We start from the raw sequence: 19078 nt of genomic DNA, 5'->3' as shown, positions 1-19078 counted from the left end.
GTTTTTGGAGTTGGTTCATCGACTCTTATAAGTTCGGAAACAAATTTCCTAGTTAGAGAGCGACAGAGCGGACAACTAGAAGAGAATCCTAGATCGACATGTTCAGAGCAGTATTAGTGCATAAAGGCACAAGGGACATACTCAATCTTTTCCTATTTTCTATTTCGGGAAAGTGCGTGAGGGAAGTGTGAACTTCAACTCACTCGAACAGTTGAAAGTTTGAGATTACACATCTTTTTATTTTTCGGTTTTGTCTACAAAGAGACCTCCCACTCAAAATTTCAAGAGCATATAGATTTTGAACATATGTGATATAGATATAGTTTTGAAAACATTTTGAAAACTTATTTGATTTGGATGACAAAATATTTTCAAGTTTGAAAGTGAAAACGGTTTTTCAAAATTCAAACTAGTTTTGTAAAAATTCAATTTCAATTAATCTTTCAAAAATCAAAACTTTTAATCTTTACACATCATGTTTATAATCATATGAAAAACATTTTTGCTCAAGAAAGTTTTCTCATTAGAGTTCTATAACTCATGGTAGTGGGGTTTGAAAATCCGGATTTCTAAAAAACTGGAGTTTCAGACAGCCGCGCACCTCGGAGTAAAATCGCCATATCTGGCGGCTCCGATGTCCTTTCCAGCCGAAACCGGTGGCATTGGACAGAGGACAGACAGAGCTTTAATTTGATTCAAGAATCATTAAATTTCGATTTCTGAGCAGAGAGTTATGCCGCTTTTAATGCGAGTTTACATTCCAGCTCGAAGAAAAAGAAATAAATTAAAGCTTCGTCCTTATAGGTGCGAAAAAGAATCGAGTGTAACGGAACGTTTTAAGATATTGTTTAAAGCTTTTATTTGTGTTTTATTAGCAGGGTAATAACATAAAATAAAAGAAATAACAACATGCATAAAACGATTCAAGTAAATAAACGAAACTAGCAAGAAAATAAAACTAGTCACAAAATTTACTCGAAAATTCTCAAACCTTTAAAACACGTTTTTCAATATAAAAAATTAAAAACTTTTAGAACTGATTCTAATGTGTTTTAACATCATCCCAAACTCATAGAAAATCAACATGGTTTTTAATTTAAAGGCATGAGCAATAAATTAAAAAAAATCTAAGATTACTATTCTAACTTGTCACAAAATTAGTAAACTTTCGAAAACGATTTTCAAGCTCATAATTTAAAAACATGCACATGCATTCCTTTGACCATAGCTCTGATACCATTTGTTGGAATTGATCTAGGGTTTGAGAAAAAGTTTAACGCTTCGTTAAGCGGCGGAATTTTAAAAATTTTCTTTTTAAGTAAAACTAGTTTTTACTAACCTAGACAAGAGCAAGTACATGTAATTAAAAACCAATATGAGCTAAGAGTTTACTAACCTTTCTTGAAGCTTGAACCTTGTAGAAGCTTTTGGAAAGTTGCAATGCTCGTCTCCCCTCGCAGCACGTCTCTCTTTCTTTCCTCGGCACCTCGAGCAACCACGAAAGTTTCTATCACTAAATCACTCGAAAAGAAGGAATCAGTGAGTGGGCACTTTTAAACACTACGACTTAAGAACGAGTCTCAAAGTCGCAGAGCTAAAGACTAGGTCGAGTGAGGACCTAGGTGCCAAGACAAGAAAAATCGAAAATAGAAACTAGAGAGAGAGAGAGAGGATTTTCGGCCAAAGTTCTAGAGAGAGAGTCTCTCAAATCTCTTAAACTTGGATGAATGAAAATGAGAAGAATGAGGCTCCTATTTATAGGAGAGGTCTCACCTTCAATAAGGTAGTTTCCTCTTCTATAGAATATCACATATTCATGAGCAAAATAACCCTTATTTCCCATTCCTCTTAGGCGCCCAAGGCAGCCTTCTAGAAGGCTAGGATTTGTTTCCTTTTTTGTTCCTTGGCTTGCCTATTAGTCTCTTGGCCGAATTCCATATAGCATCTTCATGCAAATTTGTTTCCTCTTTTTCTTTTGGCAAGTATCTTGATACATTTATGCACAAAATAAACTCTCTTTCTTTGGGTATTATGGGCGCCCAACATGTCTCTAGAAGGAGCTTCTAGAAGCTTCTTCATTTGTTCATAACAACATGAGAAAAGCCCATTAAGAATTTTCAATAAAATTCTTATGAAACGAAATTAATTCACAAGGCCCAATTAATCATATTATGGCCGAGTGACATTAAGTCATCAAATGAACTTGTCAAAATTTATTGACATCCATTTCATCCTTATGTCTCAAAAGACAAAAATACCCTTTCGACAATTTTCGTTCTTGTTTTGACTTAGCTTCCAGTTTAACTATTCCTATCGATGTGATTCGTGACAGTGACCTCATGGACCCAAATGAACAAAGCTTTAGCTAAACACTTGGACTCAAAAGTTCACAAACCTTTTCCAAGTTTAGCTTAATGCCAGCTGACTCCACTAAAGAGCTGACACTGAAAATCTCTCGGTTCAAATGAATTTGTTTTCTACTCAAGAATTCGACCTAATTATAATGAGCGGATCCACTGAATATTATCTATGTTTACCCTTCATGAATGTCATCAGCTAGTCGGGATTTACTAAATTACCATTTTACCCTTCTAGCTGTTATTTCCTCAACTCCTTTGTCGCTTGTGAATAAGTTAGAAACAATGTATTGACGAGGAGCTAACAAGTCACATTGTTTCATCCAAAAGAGTCAGGACTCAATTTGGACACTGGCCAGTTCATTTATTCACACTCCAAGGAACAAAGCATGAGGTGACATACATTGCATTTCAGCAATCTTGTACATGAATTCCATATCTATGAGAACTTCACAAAGTTACTCATGACAGACTCACAACTTAGTACTTCACCAATAGGCCTTGTTCGGAATCACATAGTGAGTCCGAACTTTGACTTTCTCAAATGAGAATACTAAGGTGTGAAATGGCATGTCTCATTTCAGGATTAAGGTAAGCATGATGCAATTCATACATAGTGACTTCGAGACATAAGAGGTTAAATGGTTTGTTCTTATATTGTCTCTCGAAGTGCACTGGTCAATTCAGTATCTTCGGAAGATACCTAGAAGAACTATAAAGTCCCAAACTCTCAATGCCTCATAACCAGACATCATAGATTCTTCTAACAATCATACTGAGGTCAATAGTCCTTTGACCCTAAGATTGCGAATATATCGTTTTAAGCAAACTACGAAGAGTTTGTTCATGCAAATCTACATTTGTCTCTTCGTAAGTTGTTTAGTTTGTTTATGGACTAAAAGACTATGGTTTTATCATAAAGCTTCAGACAAGGAAGATTGAATGAACGTTTCAACTTTTTATTAATGAATAAGCAATTACAAGCAAGAGTCTTCGTAAGACTATATGACATCAAATGTACATAAATAGACACTACTACTCTTCTTGTGGGCACCATTGACAACAACATCAAGAATCTATTTGGAATTGTTATGAAATCATATGAATTGTATTTAATATAATCACATCCAAAAGAGTATAGAGTTATATATTTAATAATTTACTGGCCCCTATACGTACGTATAAAATATAGACCATGTCTTCGTGCGACCTTGTCACACAAATTCTAAAATTGAGAATTAAGAGTCACACCACCATCACAAAGACATTCCAAAAGAATACACTTCACCCTATTTATAAGATTTGGATCACTAATCACTTCTCCTACTTTCAATTCTCTTCGTCTGACTCAACATTATTTGCGATCTTTAATGCCCCATGCTTGTACAACTTGGTTGCCATCTTCTTTCTGTACATGGAAATATTGTCTTGATGCAAACTAGTGACCGGAATCCCATGGATCATAAATTCGGCGGCCTTTACGCAAAACATGCCACAGTCTCCCCTGTTCATGGTTGCTTACTAGTATTAAATATACATTAAAATAGAACATGTTAAACAATTATGAGAAGAGATCTTACCCATTGGATTGTTGTGGCATAGGCGCTATTACTATTTTAAATGGCTCCGGGTTGCCATCTGCCAGACCGACGACGCCCAACACAATGGGGATAAAATCCGCCATCATCCGTATGCTATCACGAACATTGTGTGCATACTTCGAGTCCATAGAGTCGTATATTGTTAGCGATCTACGACTTAGGGAAATTACGACAAGGAGCCAGTGGTCCGGCACATGGACAACGACATAGATAGTGTTAACATCTGCCCATGGAGTGTTAGCAAAACCTGTTTTTTTCGGCAGTTATGTAGTCAAGCACAACTAAATGGTCCGTCCAATCAAACACGTCATTGTTCTTCGCTTTGGACCAAGCATCATGGCATCGGGTGAGCATTGGTAGAAAGTCCGAGTTGGTTGTCGTAAACGGCTTTCGGACATTTCCATACTTCCCCTTCTTTCTCAAGTAGCAGAAAATGACGTCCATATGCTGCAAAATAAAAAATTCACAGAAATCAGTGACGTATATGTGTTCACTTCGTGATAATATTGTCACTAGATTCTTATCTTCATGTCGTGACAACAACACAGTTTCTGGTGACAATGTTGTCACGTAGTAAATATTAACAGCAAACAAATAAATGTAGTTGAGTATGTAAAATAAAAGCGAAATCCAAGTGAATTCATTCAGAAATCCAGGTTCAGAAATTCATTGTCATGACATATAGAATTTATTACATGAAGTTCAAAAAACAAAATAAAAAACACGTCACAACAAAGCTAGAAAAACCATGATTTTATCTATTTACATTCACACAAACAAAAAACAATCCGAAGTGCAGTGGTGTTTGTCATCCTTGGCTCTAAAAAACGTTGTTGAGCGGACGTACCGCTCCAGTAAGCCACTCAACCGGGGTCCACAAAGAGTAAAACCAAGTCTTCGATGTAATCTCAACCACCGTAAAATGGAACGAGGGAGATAAAACTTCTTCTGGTGACTTGTACTTCGGACTGCTGAAAAATCACAAGTATTAGATCTCATTTTTATTTAAAATTAACAGACAATATATGTAAGAAGGAGAAAGATACTTACGCATTTTTGTGATTCGATTTAAGATCAAATTTAATCCATTTAGCCATTACTGCAATATCTCCCTGAGAAATCTTGTCTTTAGGGTAGGAGAATGGATAGACTGACGGTGGCCGAAGTGGTCGTGTGAACCTCGTAAACACAGCCGGCGCGGGTGTCGGTGTGAAGACCGTTGTCGCCCTCCTATGGCGAGTAGGCTTTTCATCTGATGATGAAATCATTATGAGCTTTCCAGGAATCTTCAACAATGAGGAACAGACCTCATCAGCCGCCTCTGGACGTGGCATATGCGTTTTAGACTCCTGGGTCTCTTCGGCTGGGGTATGGTCCTCGCCGCCATCAGCTTGCGTCTGGTTCCCGTCTACTTCTTTTGGCCCTTCATCTTTAGGACCTCTCCCACCATCTTCATCGTCTTCACCATCATCTTTTTTCTTCTGAAGATCATCTACTTTGCATTTGCGTCCATCAGATGGTTGATCTTCATCATTTTTCTCGGTTTCTTTGTCGTTGTACAAATCTTCCTTGTCCTTATCATCTTCCTTGTTCTCTTTTTCTTCTTCTTCTTTTCCTAGTTGCTCTTCGACATCGCCGTCCTTCATGGGAACATCTGTCCCATTGTTCTCGGGCTCTTCTTCTTCGTTCATATTCTCTTCCTCCTTCACCTCATCTTCATATTTCTAGAGGTTGGCAAAATCATCTTCCTGAGAGACTTGTACTTGTTGCTTGTCCACAACCTCTTTCAAGGTTGCTGAAATGGCACGCATTTCCGTGGACAACTGTTTCTTTCACTCCACAAACTCAAATCTGAAATCTTTCAGATCTTTTTCCAAGGCAGATAAGCGAATCTACGATGTACACAAATAGTTTTGTATTAGTGAGAATAGATTCACAAAATAAAGTTTTTTCGTCACAGTAAAGTCACGAAATCAAGTATTTTCGTGACATCAATGTCACGAAATCAAGTATATTCGTGAGAATAAAGTCACGAAATCAAATATTTTCGTGACATTGATGTCACGAAATCAAGTATGTTCGTGAGAATAAAGTCACAAAATCAAATAATTTCGTGACATTCATGTCACGAAATCAAGTATGTTCGTGAGATTAATGTCACAAAATCAAGTATATTTGTGAGATGAAAGTCACGAAATCAAATACTTGAATTCCTGACTTTCATGTCACGACTATACTTGATTTCGTGACATTAGTCTCACGAATATACTTGATTTCATGAGTTAAATGTCACGACAACATTACCTCGGTTGCTAATGTAGGGCATCCATACACTTTTTTCTTCTTCCCTTTCTTCTCAGAGGGGCTCACAGCAGTCATCGCTGACTCGATTTCACCACCAATCGGCTTGAATTCAATCTGGAAAACAGATTAATGTGAATAAGTAAAAAAAATAGAAGTTAGTTAAATGTGCATGTTCTTATCAATCATATTCATACCTCTTGAAATTGAATTTTTTGGAGTTGAGACTCCAAGACCTTCCCTGATTTAGTAGCCCAACGCCTCATCAACGGCCTTGCATGGGCATCGAGTATCGTGGCAAAGTCCAGGGCCACGAATCGTGGTATGCACTCGTAGCTCCAAATTTGGAGTGGGAGCACAAAACCCGATAAGTAGAGTTTTGGGTTCTTACCATCCTTGATGGTCCTGGCCTTGCTCACAAAGCCCTTGACAGAATCTAGAAAGAAGTCTCACGTGACGTTTCCCCATGGGTAGTTGTTGAAAACCACCGGGTCGTCCACCATTTTTATGTAGCTATCGCATGGGAGGTTGACGGTCTTCTCGGCCGCCAGGAGTACGTTGTAAAGAAAGTGGAGGAGAAGTAGGCTCACTCTCCTCTCATCTGACCACTTCTTGCTGGTCTCAAGGACTGCAGCAATGTTGGCCCTTTTTCGGCCAAGCGCACCATTGCAGAAGGTGTCTTGGTATAGCCCTCCCTCAACCACATTGGCGTATCGTGGCTGCTCTCCGTAGTCGTCGCTGAATCTTAATCCTGTGATCAAAGAAAAGTGCTCTTTGGTGAACTCCCGGGGTTTCCCACCAATCTCCATGACCATAGATTCGTTTGATGGACAGGCCCCGTCATTAAATCCCGATCTCAACACTAAGTGACTGATTATTTTGGATGATTTTGTGATACAGGGCATGTCCAGGAACTGCCCAAAACACGTTTTCTTGAATAGCTCTTTTTGGTTCGAGGTCATGCCCGTCTCCCTCTCGAACGTGTCCAAGTTTCCATGGAAGTTGAATGAATACCCTTCTTCTATGTCCTCTTCTTTTATCTTGCGTATGAAACCCTAGAAATTAGAAAATATAAAAGTTAGAACATTAAACAAAATATATACACTCAGTTTCGTTATAACACAGTCACGAAACCCATGAATTTGGTGACATTTATGTCACGAAACTTCGTGGTTTCGTGACACAATTGTCACGAACTTCATGGGTATCGTGACTTGACTTGGCTGTCACTTTATAACTATCAATAATTTTGTGACATAGGTGTCACAAAACCCTGAAATTTCGTGACATAATTGTCACGAAACCCAGAAATTTCATGACACAATTGTCATGAACTTCATGGGTATCGTGACTTGACTTGACTGTATCAATAATTTCGTGACATAGGTGTCACAAAACCCTGAAATGTCGTGACACAATTGTCACGAAACCCAGAAATTTCATGACACAATTATCACGATACCCAGAAATGTTTGACACAAAACAATTCACAGAACCTACATCTAATATGAGCAAGCCTAGAAAAATCTAATTTTATTACAAAATACACACAGAATCCCCAATAACATAAAAAAATGAACATTTTTGTCAAACTAACATGAGACAATAAACATGCAAACCATGAATCAACACAAAATCAAAGTTCAAACACACAATAAACATGCAAACCATGAATCAACACAAAATCCACATAGAATCAACACAAAATCCACACAGAATCCCTAATAACATCAAACTAACAGTTTCATCAACACAAAATTAACATGCAAACCCAAAAGTTTTCATTTTTGTCACGAAATAAAAATTAAGGAACCAAAAATCTGAAATCACGAATTGCAAGTAAAAAAAATCTCACCTTGTGAGGTGTCTCGGATGTAGAAGGGACAAAGGAGTCGGCATTTGAAGGCGACTCAACAACCACCTTCCTCTTCTTCTTCGGCGGCGCAAGAACCTTCTTCCATTTCTTCGCCGGGGAGTTTTCCGTTGGTGGCTCCGGGGCAAAAGCCACGCGCGGACTCCGACGCGGGGATGCATGGGTCACAGAAGGTGGAGTTTCAGCCGACGATTAAGGAAGACTCATCTTTTTAGGGTTAGGTTTTGGAAATTTTGGGGGGCGTTTGCTCGGCGAACTATTCTTTGTCTTCATTTCTTGGGCGAAGAATGGAAGAGAGTGACGAAATGAGAGAAAGAGAGTGTTGGTTAAGGGAAGTTGGACGTTTTTTTTTCGCTCGCTCTCTCTCTCTCTCTCTCTCTCTCTCTCTTCTGGTTAAACTATCTCGGTCAATGAAGCAATGAAAAAATGAAGAGGAAGGTGACGTGGAGGCAAGGTAAGTGAGAAATTGAATTGGGTGGGTTTACTAAGTGGGCCCGTTTTTCAGCCTAAAATCCGGTTTTTTTGGTGATTTCTTATTTAAATTTTAATGTTCACGGGGGTAAAAAGGTAATTACATAAATCCAAATTAATTACGAAGTCCTATTTGTGACCTTTTTGAAAAAAAGTCCAAAAAAGTAAAAACCTATCTCTCATCTGTGTGTGTATTCATGTGTGCGTGTATTTGTATGTGTTGTTTTGCAACTCCACCTCCGTATATATATAGAGCAGAAACATCTACGCTTTATTTATTTATTTATTATTTGTTAATTTTAATAGCTTTGTCTAGAAATGTCTAGGCTCTTATTAATTTATTGTTATTTGATCATTTTGATGGCTTTTTCTAGAGATCTCTAGATTTTATGAGTGAAATCCTTTATAAAAATTATTAAATTTTTAAAACTACTGTAGTCTTAACAGGAATAGGGAATTTGCTCTTTCCTTTATATATATATAGTATATTATTATTATTATTATTATATATATATATATATATATAGGGTAAAAGTAACAAATAATGATAAAGTGACTTGTTGATAGTAGTTAAAGAATCGCCCGTCAAGAGAAATTGATTCCACCTTAGAACGTGACGAATCAATACTACTTCGGAACAAAATCTCATTTCATTATCTTCTGTGTTGGGGCGAACGAACGCCTTCCATGACTTTGAAATCTTGTCCTATTTGTTCCAAATTCTCACCTCACCTCACCTCGCCACTTAAAAAAGGAAATGTCAATGAAGGTTGCTACAAATTTAAGAGCATGACATGATCGCATGCAAAAAGATAGAAGCAGGAATTCCATGGTTTCATATTTATTTTATGTTTATAAGCTCAAGGGAAAAAAAAAAGAATACGGAAACGAGCAAAAGACTCCAACATGGCAAAAAGTCCTCAATGGATGCTCATGTTATGTCACTTCCAAAATGAAAAACAAAACAATATAAAATAAAATTACAAGGAATATATGCTTTGGCTAACCAACTTCCACGTTCACTTCTTGAACCGGACCGTCTTCAATGGAGTTAGTAATCTTTATTTCCAAAATTCTTGCACCACAGCTGCGATGGAATTGGATGGACAGGGTGGTGCGGTCGTTGCTGAAAGACATTAAAAGAAAGAGCAAATTTCAATGTGCAACAAATAAAAGAAAAAGAAGCATAAGATTTCCGCCACGAAACTGTAAATTTTTTTTTTTTTTTCATTATTCTAACTCTTTTCCTGTATAGCTTTTCTTTGAAACTTTTATATACATGTAAATAAAAACAGAGAAAATCCTAGCTGAAGGACAATACAAGCCTAGAATCAGAGCATATTGAGAACAATTACATGGCATAAAGCTTCTAACCAAAAATTAAACTCTTCAGAAATATGCCATCTCGAATTTAGATTAATTAACTTATGATTTTACTTATGCAACAAACTTTATAGTTTTCGGCCCAGCACATTAGATGTAATCATGGTTTATTTAAATGGGAGACCCTATCTCTAAACAAAAAAATAAAAAAATTGGGAGACACTAAGTTAAAACTTCTAATCCAGAGTTGAAAGCTAGAGGTGAAGACCAACTCCAAAATCTGGGAGAACAAAATCCCCGTCGGGCGGAGGCGGTTGGTCTGTTATATCGGGTAATGACGATCCACCAAGACTGGGGGCTGCTCACGGTGCTGGAAGAGGCAGAGGCCTGGGGTTTCGTTCGACACGCCAACTAAAAACCAAAAACACGAGGTTTCAGGGTGATGGCGGGGGCTGTCAACTAGACGAGGTCACCAAATGGGGTCGAGCGTGAGCGGGGACCGGTGGCGGCGGTGGCTGCTTCGGCAGCGATAATCTCGGCAAACCCGAATCCTGAGTTTCGGGTTTTGGGTCCATGAAGGCAGGGGCAGTTGAATACCGGATTATGACCAGAACAGGATGCGGAGTGAAGGCAGCAGGTGGATGCTGCGGGGGTCTAGACTCCATTGGATCTTGAGAGCTCGCGCTAGGGAGAGGAGACACCAGGACGGGAATATCAGGCAATAACTCAACGAAGGTGTTTGGTTTTACACCTAAAACTATAATACGAGCCGCTTTAACACAAAGGAGTACTGTGATAGAAATGACAACCGTTCTATCTTGGATTTCTAAGTTTGAGCTTAATGACAAGCTCAAAGAAAGAAGAAGAGTGGAGTAATGTTACATATTTGATTATCTAGGGTTATTACTTAAAAGAAATAAAGAGGTTTTCTATACAAAATTAGGGTTTTATTCTGCATTTAGATTTTGAATTAAACCGTCATAATATTATTCCGAATTTAGATTAATTAATTAGGGTTTTACTTATGTACTAAGTTTATAGTTTTGGGCTCGGCCCGTTAGATTGTATCCTTGGTCCATTTAAAATGGGAGACCCTAATTTAATGAAAAAACCAGCCTCCAACCAATAACTTAATCTCTCAAGAACGAGAAGAGATTAGGTTCCGGTGGAGCTTGCGTTCTTCATTCCTTTTGTGATCTAAACTCCAGGGCCGTATTAGAGTCCAAAAAATCCAAAGCAAGCCCATCTTCCACTTATCTACACGCTTGGGAACTTTCAAGTTTTTTCGGGTTTCCACCCAAGGGCTAGGCGAGGTAAGCAATAGGTCAAGAGGCGGAGTTACGCTCAGGTCAACAAGCCAAGCGGAAATTAATTCCTAAGATAGTACTCTTGTCCATGTTTATCTTGAGCACTGACGCTGCACAAAGCTCATCCAATCTAACGATTCTACCATTCTTTCCAAGTACGCAGGAAAATTTAAATACTAAAGCTAGATTTGAACTGATTACTAATAAACTTAGCCATAATTACCGAGTCTAATAGCAAACAAAGAAAAAATTTAAACAAGGAAACACCAGAATGCAAAAACATAATAGTACCAGGAGCCAGTATGAGTTTCTTTCATATGGATCAACGAATCATTTGAATCAATTAAAATATATAACGATGTATTACCAAAAGTCTTGCTGCTATTTCAAAACATATATACTAGATAAATACATCAACAATTAGACGTTAACGCAACTTTAAAACAGCCCAGTAGAAAGACTCTAAAATGAGGAAACAAACAAATATTTGAGTTGTCGATATCCACAAAACAGACCAAATAATTGAACCTAGAAACCACTATAACTATTCGATAAATTAGCATGAAATAATGGTGACTATACAAACTTAAAACTCTGAGGTATCACTATTTAGTTTACTCCAAGCACTTCTATCTTCTGATTGATTCTCAACTCTACCAAGCAACTATGTAACATAACAAGTGTTTTACAGTTAAAATATTTTCTGGTAGGTTGTTGGGTTTATAGGTGGTAAGCTCACATCATCTAGATCTGGAAAACAATGCCAAACTATCATTGTACAAGTATCATAAACTTGCACATTTCTAATAGCTAGAAACTCGGTAAAATTCAGAAAAATCTTACAACACATTGATGTAAGATTATTTTCCAGAACCCACACAAATTTGGCATGTACATCTGACTAAGCTAACCCATTCTATAAATTACAGGGGAAACAATATAGGTCCACAAGCTTACCCATTGAACTAACCCAAATGCATAACTCATTAATTTTATTGCAGATTTTCAAATGGACCAATCCAATGGGCACACAAAGCACTAAGATATGCACATCGAATCGAGAAACACTACAAATTCCAATACTTAGATCTCCATATAACCCCAAAAAAACACTTCTTTTTGTTTTTATAATCATAGGTATATGGCTTCTTCCGACTTAAACCCAGGCAGTTCAACCGGGATACCCTCCTGGGGGCCCCAAGTTTTAGATTGAACCTTGGACCGAGCGCCTATTAGACCAACTCCTTGGGGTTACTCGGACACAATTAACGACAAGTAAAACAGTTGAGAAGAGTCTGATACAGTGATCTGTATCGGGAAATCTATTTCACTGTATTAATTTGTTTATTGATTGCATTCAAGAGGTGCCCTTATATAGGCCCATTGACTAATTAATTAAAAATACTTTAGAAATTCAGAATTCGGCGACGAACCTCGAGCTCAGCAGATTTCATGGCGATGGGGACGCAGATGAGGATGGCGCCAATCATGGCGAAGGCCGTGTTGCGCTTCCAGTGCTTGGGCCGGCAGTTGGGCCCACCCGTCATGCTCCACACTTTGCTTCTGAAGTCCTCTCCGTGGGACCCACCATGATCGCCTCCCATTCTCGATTATTTACTTGTTCCTTCAGTCCAATCACACAACAAGGCTAAATCAGATCAACAAACTCAGTGAATTCAAACCCTAGCTAATTCGTTTGGCTTTGCGAGGGGAGACTAAATCGTTCTAGGACGGATTATGCATTAATCACGGTGATTTATGAACGAGGAGTTTTGAGGAAGAGAGAAGATTGAAGTAGGAGTCCTTACTTGAAGGATGAGGAATACAGAAACAGAGAACGACGCAACTCTCTTCTTTCTCTCTCTCTCTCTCTCTCTCTCTCTCTCACGGTTGGGATTTCTTGTTCATTGCTTATTGGGTTATTTGATTTCATGTTAGTCGATTTAAGGGCTAACTTTGTCTTCGCTTGCCGCGATTGGCCCGTCAGTGGGAATAATGGGGCTTTGTGATGGGCTTACCTTTTGAGCTGGGCTGCGAAGTTATAAAATTGGGATTTGGACGAAAGTACGAATAAAAGAAGGCCAATAGACTTTTTTGTAATTTTTTTAAAAAAATCAGCAATAGGACTTCTGAATTTAATTTGATTTTCTGGTTGACCGGTGTTCGTTGAACCAACACATGCAGAGTCCGAAACGGAGGGCTCTAGCTTCACTTGCTCCATCTCTACTACCAAACTAAGTTTGGATTTGTCCGATTTCTCCTTCCGAAGATGCAAGTAACATTTCAAACTTAGGTCGGAGTCAATACTAACTGGGGGTACCGACCTTTCTGTCTCATAAGAAACACGGAGGACTTGATTTTTAGGTAAGCGATTGAGCGTGGCATACAACAACTGCATAAACTCGTCGTACGTTGCCTTTGCTGGTATTAAGATTCTCACTCCACAACCAAGACCAGTGTCGTATCGTTCATGTTTCACCCATCTACCGCTATATTTGACAAAGGTATGAATGTCTTTCATAACTGCAAATAGTGCAAATAAATAGGCATATAAAAATTTGTACCAAAGTATAGTAGAATTATTGTCAAGAATTAAGTTTATCGCGACTATATTGTAACTAAAGTCCTTTATATAGTGATAGTGTTGTCACAGAGTTCCTTGGTTTCGTCTTGAATCGCGATATTTTGGCTCAACTTTATCGTCATTGTATTTGGTGATTTCGTGACTATATTTTCGTGACTATGTTGTCACTGCATAATTTAGATTCATGACTATGTTGTCACTGCATAATTTAGTTTCGTGACTCTGTTGTCATTGCATAATTTAGTTTCGTGATCATATTGTCAGAGTGAAGCTTTCATGAAAACGTTGGTCACAAACACTGTAAAGAAATGACTAGATACATCTCTAACTATTCAAAACCTACAAAGTCTTTGAACAATTTACCGGAATGAAGAGCGAAAAGAGTGTCAATGTGGGAACTTGATGCGTCAGAATAGGTGGTGGGGATCGCTACAGAGGACGGACAAAGGGAGACGGTGGCGAAAAAATTGTGTGGCCGTGGAAGTGAGACGAGGGACGGCCACGAAGTTAGAGAGAGACGAGGGACGGCCGTGAAGTTAGAGACAGACGGACGGCGGCAGAGTGAGAGAGAGAGACAGACGGCGGCAAAGCGAGAGAGAGACGGTGGCAATGGAGGAGATGGGACTGAGAAACGAAGAAATAGAAAGAAGGAGAGAGAGAGAGAGAGAGAGAGAGAGAGAGAGAGAGAGAGAGAGAGAGAGAGAGAGAGTATGTAGGGTTTTTCAGTTTTTTTTACAAAAATAATTAGAAAATAGATAAGAGTATAATGGTAATTATGGCAGACCCCTCTGCGCTCAGGCACTTGAAGACCGTGCTGTACGCCTTGCTCTAGAACGAGGCGGACGAGTCAATGCCCTACGCCTTCTACGGATAAACAAAATATGTATCCTGACCTTGATGTGTTGGATATTCATTCTCCGATGAGAATAGTCAAAGGAGGATTGTATGCCAACAAAGAAAATTTAAAGAAACATTTATGCATGTTAGCAATCACCAAACATTTTATGTTCAAGATGAAGACTTCTAACAAACAATATATCCATGTTGTTTGTCGAGATGACTCATGCATGTGGTTTGTTCGTGGAGCAAAAAAGACTACATCTAAGATCTTTGAAGTGAGAAGGTAATTTATTACTTATTTCTATATATTTTCAACTAAATTATTATTACTGTCTACGATGACCATATTGTCACGAAATCAAGGAATTTAGTGACAGAATTAGTCAGGAAAGACAACTTTTGTATCGCAAAAATTAACACTAAAAGTACATTTTGCAGGTATGATTCTGAGCACACGTATGCAACACAATTCAGACAAGGAGAACATCCTCAGCCTACATCCACATTTGTAGGCGAGACTATGAAACACGGGTACATCGATCCATAATGTTCACCATAAAAACCCAAAGACATCATGATGCCGACCAAATCGGGATTATGCATGCATGATATTTATCTCATTTATTTTGCTGATACGTAATATTTATGTAACGTCTCAAAATTTAAAGGAAAAAAAAATTGTTACAAGTTAGACTTTTGAGTGGACGCGAATGTGGTTAATGGAAATAAAATCTCGTTAAGAATCTATGGATAGAAAATTATGTAATTAATTTTCTAAAGTTTATTTCCATTAGTTCGGGTTGAAATACTAGGTTTTAATGTTGAAGGTTTAAAGAGCAAATCCTGAGAACTTTCTTATTCCTTCTTGGTTAAGTCTCGGCCACTTTCTTCTTCAAGTGGTAAGGATGAGAATAATAAAAGTGCTGATCATCTATAAATGGACATGTGTGAGTGTATAAGCCAAGTTCCAAAATGGCAGATTATCACATATGATACATGTGACACGTATTAGTAGTGGCTATCTCTTTATTTTGTTCATACGTATCCCTTCCTCTTGATGTATCTTCATTCAATTAAATATCCACAGCAAAACCCATTCGACCAAGACCACAGAACACACGAAAAAAAAAAAAAACTGTATCACGTGAGGAAGAACAAGAGGAAAATCGGGAAAGAAAAATAGAGAGCGAACGAGAGAGAGATAGCGAGAGTGAGAGTGAGCGAGAGCGTGGGATTAAAGCACGACGAGAAGGAAATCAAGAGAGTGGGCCGCGCGACCGGGAATAAGAGAGAGCGACAGAGTGGCCGACGAGGACCGCAGTTTGTCGCCGCCGGGTTAGGAGCCGGTTCCGCCGGAAATAATTCAAGGTCGATGGACATCGTTCAAGGTAAAGAAATCCTTGAACCTAATTCCTCTCTTTGTTTTTTTGAAAAAAAAAATATTAGGGATTTGAATCTTGAATTTGGGGCTTTCGAGCTGTGATGATTTTCATGGATTCGGGTTGGTTTTATTGTTGATTGTCGTGGCTGAGGTTGATGATGTTGCTTTTCTTGCTGAATTGATTTTATACCTCAGATGGTGATGGTTGGATGATTGTGCGTATTAGGGTATGTGCTCTGGGTTTCTTCAGCGTGATACGACAACGATGAAGAAGAAGAAAGGTCGGCCGAAGATTAAAAAGAAGCTCGCCGAATTTTACATCAAGGCAAGGAATCATCGATTCCATTTTATTTTCTTTGCTCGAAATTCAGAATTAGATAACTGGGATTTTGATTTTAGTTATGAGCTTGAGCTTAATTGGATGATGACTTAATGGGTATCTCGTTGGATCCAGTTATTGCTTGGATTGTGACTTTCTTGAAAAGTTGATTGTGCTCGTTTGATTTGATCCAAGTCAATGGAAAAAAAAGAGTGAATATTGTAATGTTGTAATGATTTGGATTTTTCCATTGATTTGTCACGGGTTTGAGTTCTTCATGTTTTGTTCGGGGTATGTTATAGTTTCAAAACTTGGCTTTAATTATGTTAAAATTTGAGCGAGTCTCTGAGGATTTCACAAGTGTAAATGGGAATGTGAATTTGAGACTCGTGTTTGAATTAATTATTGAAATAAGCTTGAATGGATTTGATATTTGACTCTGGGTTTTGACATGAGCTTAGTGTTTGGGAAATTGGAAATTTCCACCGGATTGTTGCTTGTGTGTTTTGTCTTTAGTTAACACGAGTTTGTAGATTCCATTGAGAATCTAATATGATTATTTATCGAAATAGGATATCGAGATTGAAAGTCGTTTAAAGGGTTCACGGTGTAAGTGAACGTCCGGATTCTCGGTATTAGCGAACGTTTGGGTTCACGGAGCGAGCGAACGTCTCGTGGACGAGCGACGTAGACGCTTAATCTCGAAGTAGGTTATTATAACCTTTCTCTCCTGATTTTATGGTTTGGCCTCAAGTATATATTATTTTCGAAATGAAAATGGTTGTGAACGTGCCACGAAACCTAAACCGTTCTTAGAAAATGTGGCGGAACTTCATCTCAGGATATCTGATCATGAAGTTGAGAATATTTTCGATATTATACATATATCCCTTATTTGAAAAATATAAATATAATATTTTTCTTTATTGGCCTGGGATAGCCGGATACTTATATATACGAAGCGGAGAATGCATGCGTATATATAAAAGGGTGTGGAGAGTGCACCATTCTGATCAGAGGACTGCCACGGGTCATGTGGGCAGGCGGTGGCAGGCCACCAGCATAAAAATCGCATCTTGCATTTGCATATCTCATCATTCAATGCACGTTTACTTTTCTGTAAACTAGACTCGTACGTAGTTGGAAATCAACACGTGACGATGGATATACTTGTACGCGTATGGAGATTTACGCGGGACAAGAATAGTACTATGATATATGAGAATTATTATTTTTGAAAATCTATTTTTTTTTAAATCGAGCCAAATATTATAGCACCCACTGGGCCTCAAGCTCACCCCTACGTTTCTTTGTTTTTCTTAAATTATCTGTATAACCAGGAAAGTGAAAAGAAGTGTTAGAACGACCTCGGGGTTAAGGGTGGTCGAGAGTTTGAAAGTCTTTCGCTGGATAGACTATCAAGTATCGAAGGTTGGTTTTATTTCCGTTTTCTTTCTTTTATCTTTGGACTTGTAAAGTAAATAACTGAGTATGCACCGTGGGTTAGTCATGTAAAGTTTATTAGTGTTTCATTTTATACAATAATCACACCCCACTTTTCCCGGGGCGTAACAATTTATGTTTCCTTATTTTGTTAGAGATATTATAGGAAGCTTAGTTAAGATTTTTATGTCTTTGTTATTTTCTTGGTTATATATACCAAGAGAACAATACGTGTATGGAGTTTTATTTATTCTGAAGAAAATAAAAAATCGATTAGTTCTTGGTCATTGAGCGTTCTTTTCTTGTTCTATATCCCGCCTACATCAGTTGGTATCAGAGCCAGTCCGATCACCCCCACCATCGCTATGGCGCGCCGAGGCCGACGTGGAGGATTTCCCGATCGTGATGCTGATTTGGAGGACGTGTATAGACGTGAAGAATTCGCTGGATTCCGTCAACAGTTGGAGGTCCTGACCCGCTCCGTCAAAGCGCTTATGCAACAGCGACCCGAAGCACAGCCGGCCCCTCTTGAAGGTTTCGATATCGACGACGATAACCCGTTCGCGCCAGATCTCCCCGCTTCGCCTCCGGCTCGCCCGCGCGCAGAAGGACTGGAGAACAATTCGCGTTGGGAATCAGCGTTCAAAATGGAGATTCCAGAATTCCACAGCAACGTCAACGCCGACGAATTTCTCGATTGGCTCGCAACTGTCGAAGAAGTTTTGGAGTTCAAGGCGGTCCCCAAAACCCGACGTGCATCGCTTGTCACTACGCGCTTCTGTGGCCGTGCAAAACAAGACCCAATGAGCGAGTTCCGGGAAACCTAAGATCGCCACGTGGGAAAAGATGAAGAAACATATGCGCACAGCATTCCTACCATACAACTATGCCCGCACGTTATTGTTGGAATCGATCTAGGGTTTGAGAAAATAATTAACGCTTCGGTAAGCGGCGGAATTTTAAAAATTTTCTTTTACAAGTAAAACAGTTTTTACTAACCTAGACAAGTGCAAGTACATGTAATTAAAAACCAATATGAGCTAGAAGTTTACTAACCTTTCTTGAAGCTTGAACTTTGAAGAAGCTTGTGGAAAGTTTGCAACGCTCGTCTCCCCTCGCAGCACGTCTCTCTTTCTTTCCTCGGCACCTCGAGCAACCACGAAAGTTTCTATCACTAAATCACTCGAAAAGAAGGAATCAGTGAGTGGACACTTTTAAACACTACGACTTAAGAACGAGTCTCGAAGTCGCAGAGCTAAACACTAGGTCGAGTGAGGA

At 38.7% G+C, this 19078-nt stretch overlaps 1 protein-coding gene and 1 long non-coding RNA gene across 2 annotated transcripts; one reads left to right on the top strand and one right to left on the bottom strand.

Annotated features, from left to right (window-relative positions):
• Positions 1-9383: 9383 nt before the first annotated feature.
• LOC149401512 (uncharacterized) lies at positions 9384-13160 on the bottom strand. Its single transcript, XM_089613769.1, has 3 exons — positions 13042-13160; positions 12667-12857; positions 9384-9729 (listed from the first exon to the last, which is right to left on the bottom strand). The coding sequence occupies exons 2-3, from the start codon at positions 12835-12837 to the stop codon at positions 9655-9657; spliced, it is 246 nt and encodes an 81-aa protein (XP_089469895.1). The 5' UTR covers positions 12838-12857; positions 13042-13160; the 3' UTR covers positions 9384-9654.
• A 2457-nt stretch (positions 13161-15617) lies between these two features.
• LOC149401511 (uncharacterized) lies at positions 15618-17921 on the top strand. The gene is made up of 3 exons (XR_016296337.1): positions 15618-16045; positions 16234-17063; positions 17698-17921. It is a non-coding gene; the product is annotated as an uncharacterized LOC149401511 (long non-coding RNA).
• The last annotated feature ends 1157 nt before the right edge of the window (positions 17922-19078 follow it).

This window comes from Urtica dioica, chromosome 4, assembly GCF_054948205.1.
Source record: "Urtica dioica subsp. dioica isolate 48M chromosome 4, U.dioica_male_clone48M_v1_H2, whole genome shotgun sequence".
Taxonomy (NCBI): domain Eukaryota; kingdom Viridiplantae; phylum Streptophyta; class Magnoliopsida; order Rosales; family Urticaceae; genus Urtica; species Urtica dioica.
The sequence above is the reverse complement of the archived record's forward strand: the minus strand, read 5'-3'. Positions and strand labels throughout refer to the sequence as shown.